General features: G+C 41.3%; 1 protein-coding gene across 7 annotated transcripts in view; it reads left to right on the plus strand.

Annotated features, from left to right (window-relative positions):
* LOC310670128 (contactin-6-like) overlaps nucleotides 1–16237 on the plus strand; it is a 199204-nt gene extending 182967 nt beyond the window's left edge. For 4 of the 7 annotated variants that reach the window (XM_083424816.1, XM_083424815.1, XM_083424817.1 and 1 more), the window contains 6 exons: nucleotides 34–268; nucleotides 606–721; nucleotides 2670–2856; nucleotides 8219–8331; nucleotides 12999–13167; nucleotides 15671–16237. In XM_083424816.1, the coding sequence (XP_083280942.1) occupies nucleotides 34–268; nucleotides 606–721; nucleotides 2670–2856; nucleotides 8219–8331; nucleotides 12999–13167; nucleotides 15671–15762 (912 nt within the window). In that variant the 3' untranslated portion in view covers nucleotides 15763–16237. Of the gene's footprint in view, nucleotides 1–33; nucleotides 269–605; nucleotides 722–2669; nucleotides 2857–5044; nucleotides 5078–8218; nucleotides 8332–12998; nucleotides 13168–15670 lie in introns of those variants that run through there. The other 3 variants (XM_083424818.1, XR_014507533.1, XM_083424820.1) reach the window with 3 other exon arrangements.
* Nucleotides 16238–17978: the final 1741 nt, after the last annotated feature.

Here is a 17978-nt window from a genome sequence, read left to right on the forward strand (position 1 = left end):
GTGGTTATTGATTGATTTTTATGCCTCTTGCAGTCAGTTCCTGAGGAACTACAATACGGGGAAGGTTTTGGCTACATTATTATGTTCCGGCCTCTGGGCTCTGCAAGCTGGACAAAGGCAGTGGTTGCCTCAGTGGAGGCATCCAAATACATCTATAGAAATGAAAGCATCACACCCTTATTCCCTTTTGAAGTGAAAGTGGGAGTCTTCAATCATGAAGGAGTAGGCACAATGAGCCCAATATACATTGTGTACTCTGGAGAAGACGGTAAGCAAAATCATCCATGTCTTACCATTTATGACATTGTTGGGTCTTCTTACTTTGGTGTAACTGATATCTGAACCATATTGTGAAGCGTTTGACATCACATCCTAGACAGCGGCATGGATGCATTGCTGTGCAATAATGTCATGGTGGTTCAATAGCTAAATTCACTACATCATAAGGAGTTGGTTGCCACAGGAAGTCTTTAGTTGTGAGAGATCAGCAGTTTCATGATTTCTGCAGATTTATAACCCCTTCTGTTTAGTTTTCATTATAACAACTTGGTATTACATCGTGGTCTCTAAAATGTGTGTTTTCTGTGCCACTATTGCTCTCCCAGAGCCACAGATAGCACCAACTGGAACCATTGTACAAAGTTTCTCAGCCTCAGAAATAGAAGTCTCTTGGAATCCTGTTGTGTGGAACAGACATACTGGAAGGGTTCTTGGCTATGAGGTGGGACACTTCATATTAGATTTTTGTAGTCAAATATAGCTGGTTCATTCATCTATAGATATATACTACCTTACCCTTCTGTTCCTTTTTATTTTTGCCCCACAGTTCCCTAGGTTCTACTGTAACCTTTTCTGTTCACTTGCTGTATGCCAACATTTCACGTCCATTCTTTCTTGTCCCTCTCTGATCAAGCTCCACTTTTAACTGTCATTTTCCAGATTTTCAAGATCGTTTCATCCCATTATTTGACTCCTCCTTTCCAACACACCATCCTCTCTGCTATTTCATTAATAGCCTTTCTGGTTTCCTGCTTCCTGAGCATCAGCATTCTTGCAACACAACTTTTCAACCTCAACCTCTCCTGCTTTTGTGTACATATCCTCTAGTCCAATGCCTTGCATGTGGTTATTTGCAGACAGACTGATCTCCTTTCAACTTTGAATAAGATTCTGGGCTTGTTGTTTTTTAGACAAACTCACCCTGTGCAATTAGAATCTCTGTAAATATTCCATGGGGACGCGGGTGGTGCGGTGGTCCACAGAGCATAGGACTTGCCGATCAGAAGGTCGGTGGTCCGAATCCCCGTGACAGGGTGAGCCCCTGTTGCTTGGTTCCTGCTCCTGCCAACCTAGCAGTTCAAAAGCATGTCAAAGTGCAAGTAGATAAATAGGTACCACTCCAGCGGGAAGGTAAACGGCGTTTCCGTGTGCTGCTCTGGTTTTGCCAGACCAGAAGCAGCTTAGTCATGCTGGCCACATGACCCGGAAGATGTACGCCGGCTCCCTCGGCCAATAAAGTGAGATGAGCACCGCAACCCCAGAGTCAGCCATGACTGGACCTAATGGTCAGGGGTCCCTTTACCTTTAAATATTCCATGATTCACTGGAGGGCAGCTTACAGATTGGCAATGGGAGGTAGCAAATTTCACTGTGTGCATTCTATTATCTCAAACCAGATAAAAAATTTTCTTTCTTAGACTCCTTCCTTTAATAGCTTTTAATAGCTATGGTTTGCACCCAATGTTGTCATAGCACTCATGGAATTATTACCCTCTCTCTTGTATCCCCATTCCCCCCATCACAAGGCGGGGGGAGCTGTTCTGCAGGGTTTGTGGAAAGATAGTTTGCAGTTTTGCAAACCTTGACTTCGCACACAAAAAGGGCACAAAAGGTCCAATTTCTGTTCTTATCCTGAAGCAAAGTTCTTAACCTGAAGCACTATTTCTGGGTTTGCGGAGTCTGTAACCGGAAGCATATGTAACCCGAGGTACCTCTATAGTAGTGAATGGGCTCTCCATGCAGGAGGTCCCAAGTTCAATCCCTGGCATCTCCAGGTAGGATTGGGAGGTATTCTTGTCTAAAGTTCTGGAGAGCTGCTGTCAGGGTCTCACTCAGGCAGCTTCCTATGTTCCCAAGCCTGCTGAAACCTCCTCTTGCGTGGGGATGGCGCCACTGTAACTACATTTGCTGCTGAACCTCAGAGTGGATGGTCTAGTTCAGAAAGCATGTGCTCTTCCACATCAAACAACTGTTAGAGCTCAAAGGGAGGCCTAAGTCAATAGTTATTGAATTGTAACTACATGGGCAAGAAACATAATAATTAAGATCTCTCTAGGAATCCTCTTTCATTTCATTTCTTTTTCCTTTTTCCTTCATGGTTTAATTATAGATCGACAAGCTCTTAAGCATTACTCACCTTATCAAAGTTTCCCCTTTGGATAGCTATAAAAGCAAAGGAGTCCTAATTTGTTTATGTGTAGGTTTTTTCCCCCCTGGTTTGTATTCAGGATGCAAGAAATGCTATAAATATTCATGCCTGCTTTTATATCCTGACAGCTTCAATTACAAAATCAGCTGTCCCTCTTGAAGCATTACTTGTCTACTTGTCTTCTTTCCAATCAAGGTTGTAATTGGAGAAAAAGCAATGAACCCTTGCTCTTAAACTTTAGGTCTTGTACTGGACGGACGACTCAAAGGATTCTGCAACTGGCAAAGTCAGAGTCAACGGCAACATCACGGCCAAAAATATCACCAGCCTCAGGGCCAATACAATGTATTTTGCCACAGTGAGGGCTTTCAACACAGCTGGGACTGGACCATCCAGTGTCCCAGTTAACATCACTACAAAAAAAGCACGTGAGTATCTTAAACAGCCAATGACTTTTTTAAAAAAGCACAAGTGCACTTGACTCACAGTAACCTGCTGCAGCACAACTTTGCCTAAGTAGAAAAGCACCATAAAGTTCCACAACTAGTATGTCTGTCCTATATTTCAAAAGGAAGTGATGATATTGGATGCTGAACTACAATAACTGATAAAGTTGCCACCTTTTTTTAAAAAAATGCAGTGCTTAAGTACTGCATGGGTATTGGAAATATGTCTGTGTGTTACTAAATGAAAAGTCCTCCCCTTCATTCAGAGACTGATTGGGCACCCAGCTTTCCCAACACGATTAAAGCAATAATTGCAAGCAGTACACCAGTCAGTTCACTTCACCACATGAAGTAAACCACGCAATTTACAAAATTTCAAAGGGATTAATGTGGGTCACCATGAAGTGCCCAGCCCACCATATTTCCTTGCTGTCCAAATGCTACCCTTCCTTCCTGGTAGTACAGGCAGCTGTGCAAGGCAGACCCCTAAGAAAGCAACATCTTGGATTAGGAGACAACCAACTCAGATGGAAATGGCAGGCACCTCTGTCTGTTTCGAGTCTTGGACTAATTTTCAACAGCTCCTGTCTAGGAAATGAGTTGCCACAGGTCTGCAGTTTCTCTACAGGAATTATTGCAAAAGCTCTCTACAGATGCACCTCTGGGGAGGTGGGGGACTGATTGTATCATGAGCTGTACTTTTTGAAAGCATGGGCCAGAATACTCTTCCATTCTTCTCTTGCACAACTCTCATTGAGGGCTACCTCGTGTTACAAAATTCCTGCATGGAAGATATGTGCACTTAATAGCAGCAGCAGACTAGGGGGTCTCATAATACAACACCAACATTTGGCACACACACCCTGCCAAATTGGGGGGCATCCTCTGTGGTGCCCCCCAATGCTCAGCACCCAGTGTGACCAAACTGGTTGTGCTCCCCTAAATCCACCTCTGCTAACAGTAAGCAGTTCTAAATCCATGAATTAAGTCCAATCCTTTTAATAGAATCTAGTATAGGGGTCAGCAACCTTTTCCAGCCATGGGCCTGTCCACCGTCCTTCACACCATGTGGTGGGCTGGACTATATTTTGGAAAAAAAATATGAACGAATTCCTATGCCCCACAAATAACCCAGAGATGCATTTTAAATAAAAGCACACATTCTGCTCATGTAAAAACACCAGGCAGGCCCCACAAATAACCTAGAGATGCATTTTAAATAAAAGGACACATTCTACTCTTGTAAAAACACGCTGATTCCCGGGCCGTCCATGGGCCAGATTGAGAAGGTGATTGGGTCGCATCCAGCCCACAGGCCTTAAGTTGCCTACCCATGATCTAGTATGTGTATCATTTGATGGATTTTGTTACTTGTTTGGGAAATACTCCTTTTGTCATTTTGAAGGCTTGATCACATTTACAGCTGGAATTTCTACTAACCTTCAGTTGAACAAGGTGCATGTAACATTAGAAATTTCAGCACCTTAAGAATAGGAGGAAAAAGAAAAGGGTGAGGATATGAGATGGTCCTTTTGTTTGTTCTTTCTTTCCATTGTTAAAAATGGAGGAAAATAACATTTTGGCTCAACGAGCGTGGCTGCTTCATTATAGCACTACTGCAGAAATTCTATAGTTCATCAAAGGGTTAGAAGTGTTCCACACTCATTCATTTCAATAGGCCTTTGTGCACCTGAATGCTGGATTGTTTTTATGGAGTTTAATGAGTATATATCTGTATTCAGTTTCTCCCAGTAGTGCCAGACAAAAGCCTGGTTACAACCTGTAACTTCAAAATAGTGTGGAAAGAGAATATCCTAGCAGCCAAGAAGAATCACATCACAATTGAACTGTGATGTATTGTGAGGAGTCTAAACTGACATACCTTAAAATTCCAGAGGAAAAATTAGAATATGGTGTAAATATTCCCTCAGTTTCCCTCTTTGATTAAGCATCATTGGAAATGCATGAGAGCTGGAATGGTGTTCATAGTCCTCTGTGAAAATATCTCAATGTTCTCCACCTATCTTCCATTGATTTGATGAGCCTACTATTCATCCTTCTCATTCAAAATCACCTTGGGCTTACGAGAAATAGTGAGTCCCCAGTAATACCTTTTAATTAACTGGAACATCACCTTGCCCTTTTTCGTTTAACTCTTTCTCCTTTTTAGGTTACGTATGGAGAGGTGGCCACTAATGCACAGGTAAAGGGTGTTTTGTGGTTATTCATTTTTAATGCATGCAGAATCCTTATAAACACTCTTCTGCATAGTGCACATCAAAGAGGGAGTGGACGGGATGAGGACTTCAAACACTTTCCATATCTTACACTCAGTGATAGAAGAGAATATAGAATTTGGGTGGAGGAAGTATCATAAAAATGGGGGGAAACAACAAATCCATAAAATGGGTGGGATTCAGAGTCTCCATGAGCAAATGCTGCTTCTGGGGTGCTTCAACAGAGGAAAGTAGGGGGTATAAGTGATTTTTCATTGATTCTTTCTTCCCTCTGCAGCCCCCTGTATGTCCAGAAAAACTGTTCTGTGGGGTTGGAGGATACTCTGGAACAGTGTGGGAGGTGATACCCTCCTTCCTGGCCCAGCCCTATCATTGGGCAGAATGAGATGGCCACCTCAGGAAACTGAATTTGACATCAGGAAAGGGCAAGAAATTGTGATTTTTACATTTATTATTATTATATTCTCACTCCCAGATGCAACCCATTGCATTTTAGTAAGGCCATGGAAGTGAGAATCAGACCAAAAAACATCAAACTATTAACAACAACAACAACACAACTAATGGATTTTACTTGTGGACTAACTTGCATAGTAAAGTGAACTATGGATTGTTTCGATTTCACCTTTTCTAGCTTTATATTTTTAAACTGCATCCTAAACACACTTGCTAGTAAATCAGCCTACTGAACACAGCAGGACTTGCTTTTTAGGAAGCATGCATAGGATTGTGCTCTTAGTCTTTCACAGGTATATGAAGTGTACCTCTCATACAAGATGGTACCTGAAATTGCAGAAGACTCATTAACAAGGTCATCTGTTGCATCACAATCCTTCTATTGGATAGTTAAGTTCAGTGTAACATAGCAGAATGTAATATAGTCCTCTCCAGAAAGAACTATATCCTCACATGTTCATGGATGCATTGATGGGAGAGTTGTGTGGGAATGGGACAATGTGGACCATCTGCTAATCTCCATGCAGTCTGATCTTCTTCCTGTTTTTTGAATTGCATATTCAGCACGGAGAACCTACACACCTCTAGCTGAATACACAATTAAGGTTCATCTGCACAATTTGGATTCCAAATTACATGGAGAACACCTGAATGCATATAGGTGGGCAGTCCCTTCACCAAATGCAAGGAAGTTGGGAGGGTGGAGCTGGAATGGATGGAGGGAAATTTATGAAGAGGACTTAATGAAATATAATCAGGCATCTTGAGGAAAGCTTGTCATTGGCTTAAATGCCAGCTATAGAAGGCTCAAATAAGTATCCTTCCACACAGTTCTATCTTCCTACTTCACAGAACTATGATGTGTGGGAACGTGCACCATATAACTTTGGAGATAGTAAGAAATCTGGTTATACTTTGTATATTTTTTTCCAGCTGTGAACTTGTGGTCAGTCTTTATATGAACAAAAAGAAACTGTTTCAATTACCTTTAATCATTTCCTTAGTTGTTTCTCATCAAAACTCTTCTGTGTCTTTTTAAATAAAATCAGATCAGAGCTAAGAAATATGTCTAGAAATTTCCAACTATCTTTGTGAAATAAATATTTATGGAGTAAGATATATTTATGCCTTTCCACTTACGCAGGCATGTACTGTAGATAATATATTTCACTAGTTGGCAGTGGCTACCCAGGAAGAATCTAGTCTCGGTACCTCTTGAACCAAGACCCCAAGAAATGGCACACAGAGGGCAATCAAAGCTTGAGGGATTTTTTTTTTACCAGAATCAGGCCTGGAAATGAGCAACGGGTGCTCAAAGGACTAAACAAGCCCCTCTCCATCTCTGTTGAAGTCTGACCTGAAGAAGAGTTCCTGGCTTCAAATCATCTGTTCCAGATGCCTCCACTGTCCCTACCACCCTACTAGTTTTCCCTGAAAACCAACAACCCTGCCCTGCGCCCACCCACAACAGGCACTTCTGTTCACTAGAGATGGGAGAAGATTTTGGTTTCCTCCACAATTTGTAGCAAGCCTGCATGGTTTATAGCCCACCAATCATGCTCAGATTGAAACATGGACACGCAGTTTAGATCACATGTGTACAACCTTTCCAGGCATGATTTGTTCCAGCTTGCTTTCTCTACCCCCCCCCTTTTATGTTTTTAGTGAGGTGGTTTAATTGACTCCTCTTATCTGTTCTTTCTAAAAGTCATTCCTTGAGAAAAAGATGACAACCTCCATATACCTATGAGGGTGGCCACCTTCCCTCCCTCCACATACGGCACCCCTGAAAATCAACCAGGGACACTGTACAGAAAAAGAAAGGGTACCCATATAGCATAGCTGTCAACTTTTCCCTTTTCTTGCGAGGAATCCTATTCGGAATAAGGGAAGAGAGCCAGTGTGGTGTAGTGGTTAAGAGCGGTAGACTCGTAATCTGGGGAACCGGGTTCGCGTCTCCGCTCCTCCACAGGCAGCTGCTGGGTGACCTTGGGCCAGTCACACTTCTCTGAAGTCTCTCAGCCCCACTCACCTCACAGAGTGTTTGTTGTGGGGGAGGAAGGGAAAGGAGTATGTTAGCCGCTTTGAGACTCCTTTGGGTAGTGATAAAGCGGGATATCAAATCCAGACTCCTCCTCCTTAAAAAAAAGGAAAACGTTGACAGCTATGCCACATAGGTATATGAGGGTTGGCATTTATTTCACTATACAATTCCCAGGACGGGGAAGCACATCATAACATATTGCCACTTGCGGGGTTTTATCAGTCAAATGTTTTTGGTGAGTGTGGCAAGCATCACATTCCCTAGCTGGTTTGAGCTACATGGTACGTTCCAGGCCAATGATTGTGGAATAACTGTGGCACTTTTAAAGAAATATCTTCCCAGCATCTGGGTGCAAAAGCATACAGCTAACCAGATTGTGGGCTCTATTAATAATGTAATTTGTTAATACAGTTTTTTGCTCAGTTGGTTCTGTTCTTCCCCGCCTGTTATGAATAGAATTTGCTTCACATAAGAAAGGCGATTGCAATAAGAGTCTTTAAATAGTTACTTTGAGTTTGAATCAGTCATATCTGAGTACTTTTCATGTTAACAGATTGTGCAGCTTCTGTCTGGAAATGATGCATATTGTCCTTATCTTTTATTAAAGCCCCAAGTCAACGCCCAGCCAACATTGCCTGGAAACTGACAAATTCGAAGATATGCTTGAACTGGGAGCATGTGAAAACTATGGAAAATGAGTCTGAAGTACTAGGCTACAAAGTAAGTATGTTAAACATAGGAACTCCTGTGAGTGGCTGTATTTTAAGTAAAATATTGCTATTTTTTATTTGGATCTAAAAAGCAATTATATTCCTTCATCAGCTTATTAAGTGAAATGTATTCAAGTACAGAGCATGTGCCATGTTTGATGGGCACTCAGATAATAAAAGTGGACTATCCTGAGATCCCAGAGAATCTAGATAAGTGACTCTGTAGTCAGTGCAGAAAACTGTTTTCACATGAGACATAAGTGGTGAACGCAAATACAAAATGTCAATGAGTCTTATGCAAATCATGCTGCCACAAATGTTGTTATTTTTGAAATGGAAAATACCATTCCAAAGACTATGGTATAAGCAGAGGCTTTAACCACAAAGGAGATTACTGACCACAATTTAAATTAAGAACCAAAAGGCTGTTCTTCATCATCACATCTATACATCGAAGATCAGATAGATATCCTATGTCTTCGGTCACATCAGTCGAAGACATAGGTTTCATTGCGGTGAATCTATGAGACTGTGCCAGTTCTCCAGATAGCGGGTTTAATCCACCACTGCTCCATGTAGAAAACTAGAATAGTAAAGGTAGGCTAGAACCCTTTCCCCTGAGAATCTAGTTCTCTACATATATAGTTTTTTGGGGGTTTTGGTTTTGGTTTGTTTGTATGAAGAAAATACATATGCACCCCACTCTGCCATCTAAGGTTGCAATGAGAACTTGGCAACATCATCCTCATCATCATCATCATCATCATCATCATTATTTCTACCCCACCCATCTGGATGGGTTTCCCAAGGAAACACAAGAGGAGTTGTAAATTCCTGATTTTAACTAAAGTTTAGTAGTCCGTGGTTTTATGGATGGTATTTTATATTATTGCATTATGTATTGTATTATGAACCTACATTATGCTATGATTATGCTATGATCCTAAATGGATTAAGGGCAGTCTATAAGAGAATCAGATAAGAAAATCAGTTCAAAATAACAGGATCTTTATCACGTGACTCTTTATCTTGTTAGTCATGTTAGTCAAACCGGGTTGAGAGCCATCAAATATAAGAAGGGAAGTGATCCCTTTATTCTTGTTATCCCTATGCATGATCTGAGCAGAGTGTGCTGAGGAAACATCTGACCAATTTCTCTGTCTCTGATACATGACTATCACCTGCAGTTGCCATGTGGAGATGTACTATGGAAAGGGAGGGAATAAGGAAGGGCATAGTTTCTATCTCTGCCTCCTCTCTTGAACTAGATGGACTGGTTATAGGCTCGCTTTGCACATCAGGTTCAACCATGCCTAAGACATGGTCTAATGATCACCTGCAGATTATCAAAGTAACTCCCTCCATGCCACCTACTTCATACCTTCAGCTGTTTCTCCATCCAACATGGCTTAAACCTTTGTGGTAGCATCTGCTAGCATTGCCTAACCCAATAGAATCACAGAATTGTAGAGTTCGAAGGGACCCTGAGAGTCATGTAATCAAAGCCCTACAATGCAAGAATCTCAGCTAAAGCATCCATGGCACATGACCATCCAACCTCTACTTAAAAACCTCTAAGGAAAGAGAGTCCACAGCCTCACAAGAGAGTCTATTCCACTGTTATTACTGTCAGAAAGTTCAACCTGATGTCTAGTCTTCTTTCTTGTAACTTGAAACCATTGGTTCAGGTCCTACCCTCTGGAGCAGAAGAAACAAGCTTGCTCCATCTTCCATGTGACAGCCCTTTAGGTTTTTGAAGATGGCTATCATATCTCCTCTTTCCCAGACAAAAGATACCCAACTTCCTTAACAATTTCTCCTAAGTTTGGTCTTCAGATGCTTGATCATCTTGATTGCCCTCCTCTACACATGTTCCAGCTTGTCCATATTCTTAAATTGTAGCACCCCAAATTGGACACACTACTCCATATGTGCTTTGACCATGGCAGAATAGAGTGGTATTATTACTTCCCTTGATACAAAAACTATACTTCTGTTGATGCAACCTATAATAGCATTAGCTTTTTTTGCTGCATCACACTGTCTACTCTTTTAAGTTAATGGTCTACTAAGACCCCTAGATCCTTTTCAGTAAGTCAGGTGTCTCTCATCTTGTATTTGTGCAGCTGGTTCTTCCTGCCTAAGTTTGGAATCTTGCATTTTTCCCTACCGAAATTAATTTTGTTAGTTTGAGCACAGTTCTCCCATATGTTAAGTTCATATTGAATTCCAATTCTGTATTCTGTGGCATTAAGTACCCCCCCCCCCCCGTTTTGGTGTCATCTGCAAATTCATTTAAAGTAGATACGTGTTCCCTTACTACCTCTTTTCAAATCTTGGGCTGCAGCTTCCTCCTTGCACTGTTTATTCTGTTATCACCAGGTTGGGCATTGCTTTCCTTTTGGATGAAGAGGCAAAGTAGGTGTTGAGCAGTTCCACCTTCTCTCTGTCACCCATTAACATTTCTCCATCTTCTCCATGCAGAGGACCTCCTACTTGCCTGTTGTTCCCTCTTGTTTCAAACATAGCTGGATAAACCTTTTAATATTATTTTTAATCTCTCTTGCAACACTGAGCACATTCTGAGTTTTGGCCCACCTGACCTTCTCCCTGCAACTGTTGGCTACTCGTGTATACTATTCCTTCATGATTCCCCTTTCTTCCATCTCTTATACACATCCTTCTTAAATCTCAGCTTATCTGTAAACTCCTTATGCAGACACAGATGCCTCCCGTTTTTCTTGTTGGAATTGCCTGAATTTCTGCTCTCAATAGTTCAGCTTTAAGAAACACTCATCATTTTGGACTTTCTTCTCTTTCAGTATTTCTGACCAAGAAATCTCACCCAGTAGTTCCAGCAAGATTTTTGAAATCAGCCTTCTTAAAGTCCAGAATGCATGTCCGACTTCACTCAGCTTTCCCTTGCCTCTGTATAATGCAGTGGTTTTCAAAGGGTGTAGTGTGTCAGGAGAGGATGGCAAGTGCGGTTGGAAGATTCAAGATAATCAAAGAAACATTTAAACATTTCAGTCTAGTATAGTATAAATTTGTTTTTATTTGTAGAATATAGATAGAAACCTTTTCAAAATGAGAGAAGGAGCATCAAGTGATACTACAAGCTCACATCTCTCATTGAGTTTGTATACATACTTAAGGTACATATGTAAGAGATTTGGTTATAATTCTATTTTGGGAATGATTCATGTTTTATACTTTCTGGATGTCCAATTATATTACAAAGTAGTGATGTTCTGTGTAATAAATCAAGAACTGTTGGAGTTGTTTCTTTTGGTTTTCCAATATATTTCTTATCCATAAAAAAAATGGTGTGTCCCAAACAAATTTTTATTCTGAAAGTGTGGCCCACAGGAAAGAAGTTTGAGAACCGCAGGTATAATGAAACCCAAGAAGACATGATCACTTCCTCCAAAAGTCTCAAAGTAGTTCCACTTTGTCGATCAGTTTCTCCCTGTTGGTGAGGACCAGGTCCAAGAGAGATCACCCCCTTGTTGTTTATTCCACCTTCCATAAAATGGAATTGTCAGCTAGGCAACTGAGAAATGGTCTGTCACCACATCCCTCTCTACAGGTCAGCTGTGAGATTGTGAGATCAATAGATAGGTTGACTTTGTGCCTGCCTTCTTTAATTCTTAATCACAACATAAAAATGGTGCCATTATCAAAGAACTGGTTCCCCCATTCTTTCTGACATGGGGCAATAACAAATCTCTACTACTTTGCAAATAGTATTCATGTATCTGGCCCCTTGAAATATATGTATTTAGCTGAGCTGGTGCCAGCTTCAATGAAATATTATTTGGGGGGAAGGTAAGCCCTACCCCACATAATTGATCACAAGATGATCACACACATCATTGATCACACACACCATTTGAATGACAATGGCCATTAACTTTGGGGTAGGGGTGCCCCCTGAAACATTTTATGGGTGGGTTCAAAGGGACCTTGGCCCCTAGGAGTTGGCTCCAATGGAAGGCACTTACAAGGAGGCAAGGAATTCCTGTGACAAGGGCTTGAGCAGCGCACTTAACCCAGTAGCAAATGGTGCAGGCAAAGCTGCATTGCTTACCTGACTTCTCAACACTGCACTCCACTGCCAGTTACTAAGAGGGATGAAGTGGTGGAGAGCATCAGATTGGTGTAGCATTGGCAAACCAGGTAAGCAGATTTGCTCTGCCCGCACAGCCCATCTGGCTGCTACTGATTTAGCCATTGGAAAGCTCTGAGCAGGAAGGAAATAAGTGCATTTAACTCTCATGGCTACAGCTCAATGGAAATCACACATTATGCAAATGTGTCCACAACAGCAACTTTTTACATTGTGGAACCCCTTGGGCTGCTTTAAGGAACCCCGGAAGCTCCAAGGAACACAGTGAGAAGTGCTGGATTATAAGGTTGAAGATGTGCCTCTGCATGAAAGACAGGGAGGCATTGTGAACATATCCGTGCACCTCTTCAGATTCCACATGGGGAATCTCCATAGGGATTTCTTGTAAGCAACTGGAGCGGTCTGTGTTTTTGCTGAATGTGCCCACAGGGTGCTTGAAAACACGCTGCAGAAATGTTTGAGAACACAACCCACCATGCGGAGAAGCCTTAACAAAAGCAAGCGGCAATAATATGACGGGTCCTGCCCTTCTCTTGTTTTATATTTAGATTCTGTATCGGCAAAACCGACAAAGCACCACTCATATATTGGAGACAAACAGTACATCCGCTGAGCTGCTGGTACCTTTCGAAGAAGATTATCTCGTAGAAATAAGAACTGTGAGCGATGGAGGGGAAGGGAGCAGCAGTGAGGAAATTAGGATTCCAACCATGTCCAGTGAGTTACCTCACCCCCCCCCTTCCCCAACACTGTTGCTGTGGTCCCTTGACTGCTGGGAAGAACTAAAGCTGGATAGACCTTTGACACTAACTTGATATTATGGTACCAGGTAAACCTGGGAACAGTCTCTTACGTGCCTGGTCGGGAAAAAGGAAAACCAATTAACATGAGGGGGGAAATGCAGCAGAATTTTCAGGGGGCTGCGGATCTGCAGCTTGCTGATTTAAGTGGAGGCTGCAGCTGTGTGGAAATCAGTTACTGGGTCGGGTTGAAATTAAACTCTTCAGCATAATAATCCTCGTTATTTACTATTTTAAAGGTTCCTAAAATATACTGAGGACTGTGTATAGGTTTAAACAGCCAGTGTCTCTGCCCACAGGCTCCCAGTTATTTATTTTAACTGAAGGGGAGGGGAGATGGAAGGACGAAGAAACAGTTTGCCTGTTCCTATGCAAAACAAGGGGTTGGTTTCCTCCCCACATACAATTATAGGCACCTGCACCTGTGAACTAACTGTACTGAAAAAATCTCATGACCTATTCATACCTGCGGCCAGTGTTTTTTTTTCTTTAAAAAATGTTTAGGGGGTACTCTCATTTTTCTACTCATATCGAGGCCAAACTTAGATTCACAAACTGTTTAGGGGTATGCGTCCCGTTCCCCCCCCCCCCAAAAAAAGCACTGCTTGCGGACATCAATTTATCAACAGGCATGGGTGAACTGTGGGAACAGGGAGTCATTCAACTGGAAAGGAAACAAAAGGGAGGCGAAAGGAGAAACAATGAGAGGGTATTGCAAAAGATCAAGATGAAATAACAAGAACATGGAGACTAGGGGGCAATTCTGTGCAAAAGGGGCAAGAGACAAGAGATAGCAAATGGATGATTTCCAGATTGATACTAGAAAGATAAAAAGCAGAAGAAATGGAAAGAGTGTACAGAAGTGAGAGGAGAGCTTAGTCTGTTGAGGTGAAGGAACACCCTTACACGGAGGTTTAGGTGGGGTACGTCACTGTGCTAATCAGTACATGTTTCAACAAAAGCTACTGAAGAGGGCCTTAAGGGGATTGGGGGCAGGGGCAGGATATGGTGCAAAGCATGGGGGCAAATCCAGGTGTCCTCACCACATCCTCCCTGTCCTCCAGTGATTCTTATATAGTTGTTATTTTAAACCAGCTCTAGTATTCTGGTACTGACGGCTGGTTCTGCCTCCGCATAGGGAATCAGAATGCACAGAGCGCTGGAATAAGGAGATAATACGTTACCAGGGCTGGGAGCTTAGCCGTCATTCTCCACTGCACATCAATGTCATGTCATGCCAAAGTTTATTTCTGGGTGGCTTTTCAGCCAAAGAACCACCAAAGTGGCTCACTAAAGTTAAAATGCAAGTATAAAATGTAAGTAAAGGAACGAGAGGCACATTACAAAATGCAAATTCAAAGCAGCAATCTCACTTTGTATGGATTTCTGCTACTTGCCGCATTAAAATATTTGGATGAAAGGCAGATGCAAATGGTCTAATTAAATAAATAATAGAGCATTAAAAGGTTTTTTTTAAAAAAATACACAGCATGAGGGGCTCTGAAAACCAACTCCACTATCATAGAAGGCCTAGGAGGGGGGGAATGGCCATCCACTAGGAAGAGTAAATGTTATGAAATGTGCATCTTGAGAAAGTCAGTTGCAAGGGTTAGTTCCCCCCAGGCAGGAGGGATGATGACACATTTCAAGTAACCTGACCACAGACCCTCCAAAGACTTTGGTGGGTGAGCAGTTTCATATGGATAGAGTTAGGTTGCAAAGCTGGTGTTGTTCTATTGAATGGTACCATCAGGACAAGACTTTGGGGCAGAAATCCAGGTACCTACACAGCTGAATAAACATGAGGGCCCCAAATACTTCAACACCTGGCAAGCATGCTGTAAGCAAAGTGATATACATTTCCAGCTTAAGGGGGGTGGGCTTCCCTTGTAATATAATTAAGTCAAGAGTTCAGAATAATCTAATTGCCCCACTGCTTTCCTTGACTGAAATCCAAACACAAAATATTAACTGGTTTGTGGGTTGAATGTCCTAGGTCAGGCATAGGCAAACACGGCCCTCCAGATGTTTTGGGACTACAGCTCCCATGATCCCAGCTAACAGGACCAGTGGTCAGGGATGATGGGAGTTGTAGTCCCAAAACATCTGGAGGGCAGAGTTTGCCTATGCCTGTCCTAGGTACTTTATACTTTATGCATTGAACTGTACAGTTGCAAGTCTTTCACCAATGGTGGAATGAAACAGAGCAACGAAACAGTGCTTCTCAAAGTGCCAACATAGTCAACTAATAGTATTAGGCCTCATCCTCCTGAAGAAAAAAAATAATCAAAATGATGGGTGGAGGGAAACATGCAAAGTAAAGCATGGAGATTATTAAGCACATTAAAACCAGCTCTTATCAATAATGCCTCGAGCATGTGAATTTGAGTGTACTTTTCTATCTCTGTTTCTTTTTGCAGGTTTAAGCTCCAGAGGGATGTATACCTGCGGCTCTGAAGATTACATAATGACAACTAAGATTATGATTCTGGTTTATATACTCAGCTCCTGAGTATTTTGTTGAATGGAGCCAACAAGCAGCCATTAGACTTTTGAAAACAAAGCAGCCATTGCTGGTCAGAGACTTTCCTCCCTTTCACATATTGGCACCTGTCATCTCTGAAAATGGATTCTATTGAGAAAGATAATGAATTGCCCTTTAAAATGTAAATATAATTGATTTCTTTCTCTTTTTTTAAAGCATATTTGCGTTTAAGATGTCCCCAAAATGAACAGAAGAGAGCCAAAATTGTAAAAAAGAAAGCTAGTTTGTATTGCAGGGATCTGTTGTGAAAATCCAGTATATCTGTATGAGTTGCAAACGTACAAGATATCTACAACAACAAAACCCAGTGATCAATATGAAAAAGGCTTGAAGTTGTTTGTGATGTATAACATTAGCTGATCTGTATTTCTCACTTTGGTCTGTAATGAAACACTGTTTACTGCATTTTCAGATTTAATAAAAAATATTTCTTTACAATTTTCCCCCTTTTTATCAGTATCTTGGACTAACTGAAGACTTCATTCGTAGCATGTGTATATTCTGATTTAAAATTTTAAATGAAGAAGCCATGCCAAATGAATTAACATGGATGTTGTTTTCAATGAAATCAGAATATTAAGGATACTGAAGTCCCATAGACATATTCACATAAGGATGGGCTTGTTTTGTTTCTCTAGATTCTACCCGTAGCCTACATTTTGAAATTACAGTTTGAAAACTAGTCATAGTGTAGTTGTGAAAGGTGCTCATACAAGATTTTCATCAGATATTTCCATGGATGAGAGGCTAACTGTACTATGGTTGAAGAAGTCCTTCCTTTTGTCTGTGCTGAATCTTCCAATGTTCACTTTCATTGGATGACCTCAAGTTCCAGTATTATGCAAAAGGGATCAATTTTATTTCCAAAATCCCAAACATGAGATTCTCCTTTATCACAGCTGCAACAGACTAGGTCAGTATTTTCATTAAGCCCAAGATCTCTTTCCTGGTCTGTCGGTGCCTGTTCAAACCCATTAACATAGAAGTGACAGTAGGATTTTTTGCTCCAAAGTGCATCATTTCATAATCACTTGCAGTGAACTGCATCTGCCATTTTGCTGCCTTTTCACTCAGTTTGGAAATATCTTTCTGGGGTTCTTTGAAATCACTTTTTGTTTTTTACTAGCCTGAATAATTGTCTGTCACCAACCAACATGGCCATGTCACTGATTATCCCTGACTCCAAATCATTTATGAACATATTAAAAAGCACTGGTCCCGAAGCAGATCATTGGGAGATCCCAAAGTCTCCAGTTATTCCTACTCTCTTCTACTTCTTGTTCTGTGAGTTACTTATCCATAAGGGTCTCTTTCCTCTCACCCAGTCCTTTGGTGAGAGACTTTATCAGAAGCTTTTTAAAATTCCAAGAATGCAATATCTAGTGGACCGTCCACTCATGCTAGAAATTAAACCTTGTACTTCTTGCATGCCAAACATGTGCTCTACAGTTGAGCTACATTGTTTCCCCTAATACTTCCCATTAGTATATCAGGAAGCCAAAAACAACAGATCTGTTCATCTTCTCAAGAGCAAATGTGGTAAGTGAGGCAGTAATATACAGAGTCCAGCTGACTGTTCTAAGCTGCAGCCTCCATGGAATAACCTTTTCTTTCTTTCTTTTTCTGGTAGGAAAGAAAAATGAGCTTTTCATTTCCATCTTCATCTTCGCATGTGCAAATCTGATTAAACCTCTTGACCTACTGAGTTTGTAATTCAGACCTTGAATAAGTGGATATATAAAATTCCTCAGAAATAAGTCTAGATTGACAAACGGCTCATTTTTCTGTCATTCACTGGAATATATCATCTCAAGCACATCACCTCAAGCATTGACTATAAGCTGTCAAATGAATTAGCAGAAATGTGCAAATAGTAAAGGACATGATTAAAAGCAATCCCAGGTGAACTCAAGGCAGGGTGGAAGCGCTCTTTCTGACCACTGCCTCACAGCTCACATGTTAGCCTGGGGCTTGTCGATGGTGAGCCATTTGCTGAAAATTAAGAGCTAGCAGACTTCTCATAATACAATGAGGAAAGCCTGGAATAAATTGAAACTGGCATTCAAGTGAAATAAATATAATAGAAACACTACCATCACATTCTGATACCAAATGAAATATTTTCTTCAGGAAATTTCTAATAGGCGCTGTGCAAACTTGACATTCCAGTTCAAATAACAGAT

The sequence above is a fragment of the Podarcis tiliguerta genome, assembly GCF_965153285.1.
Source record: "Podarcis tiliguerta genome assembly, chromosome: 2".
Taxonomy (NCBI): domain Eukaryota; kingdom Metazoa; phylum Chordata; class Lepidosauria; order Squamata; family Lacertidae; genus Podarcis; species Podarcis tiliguerta.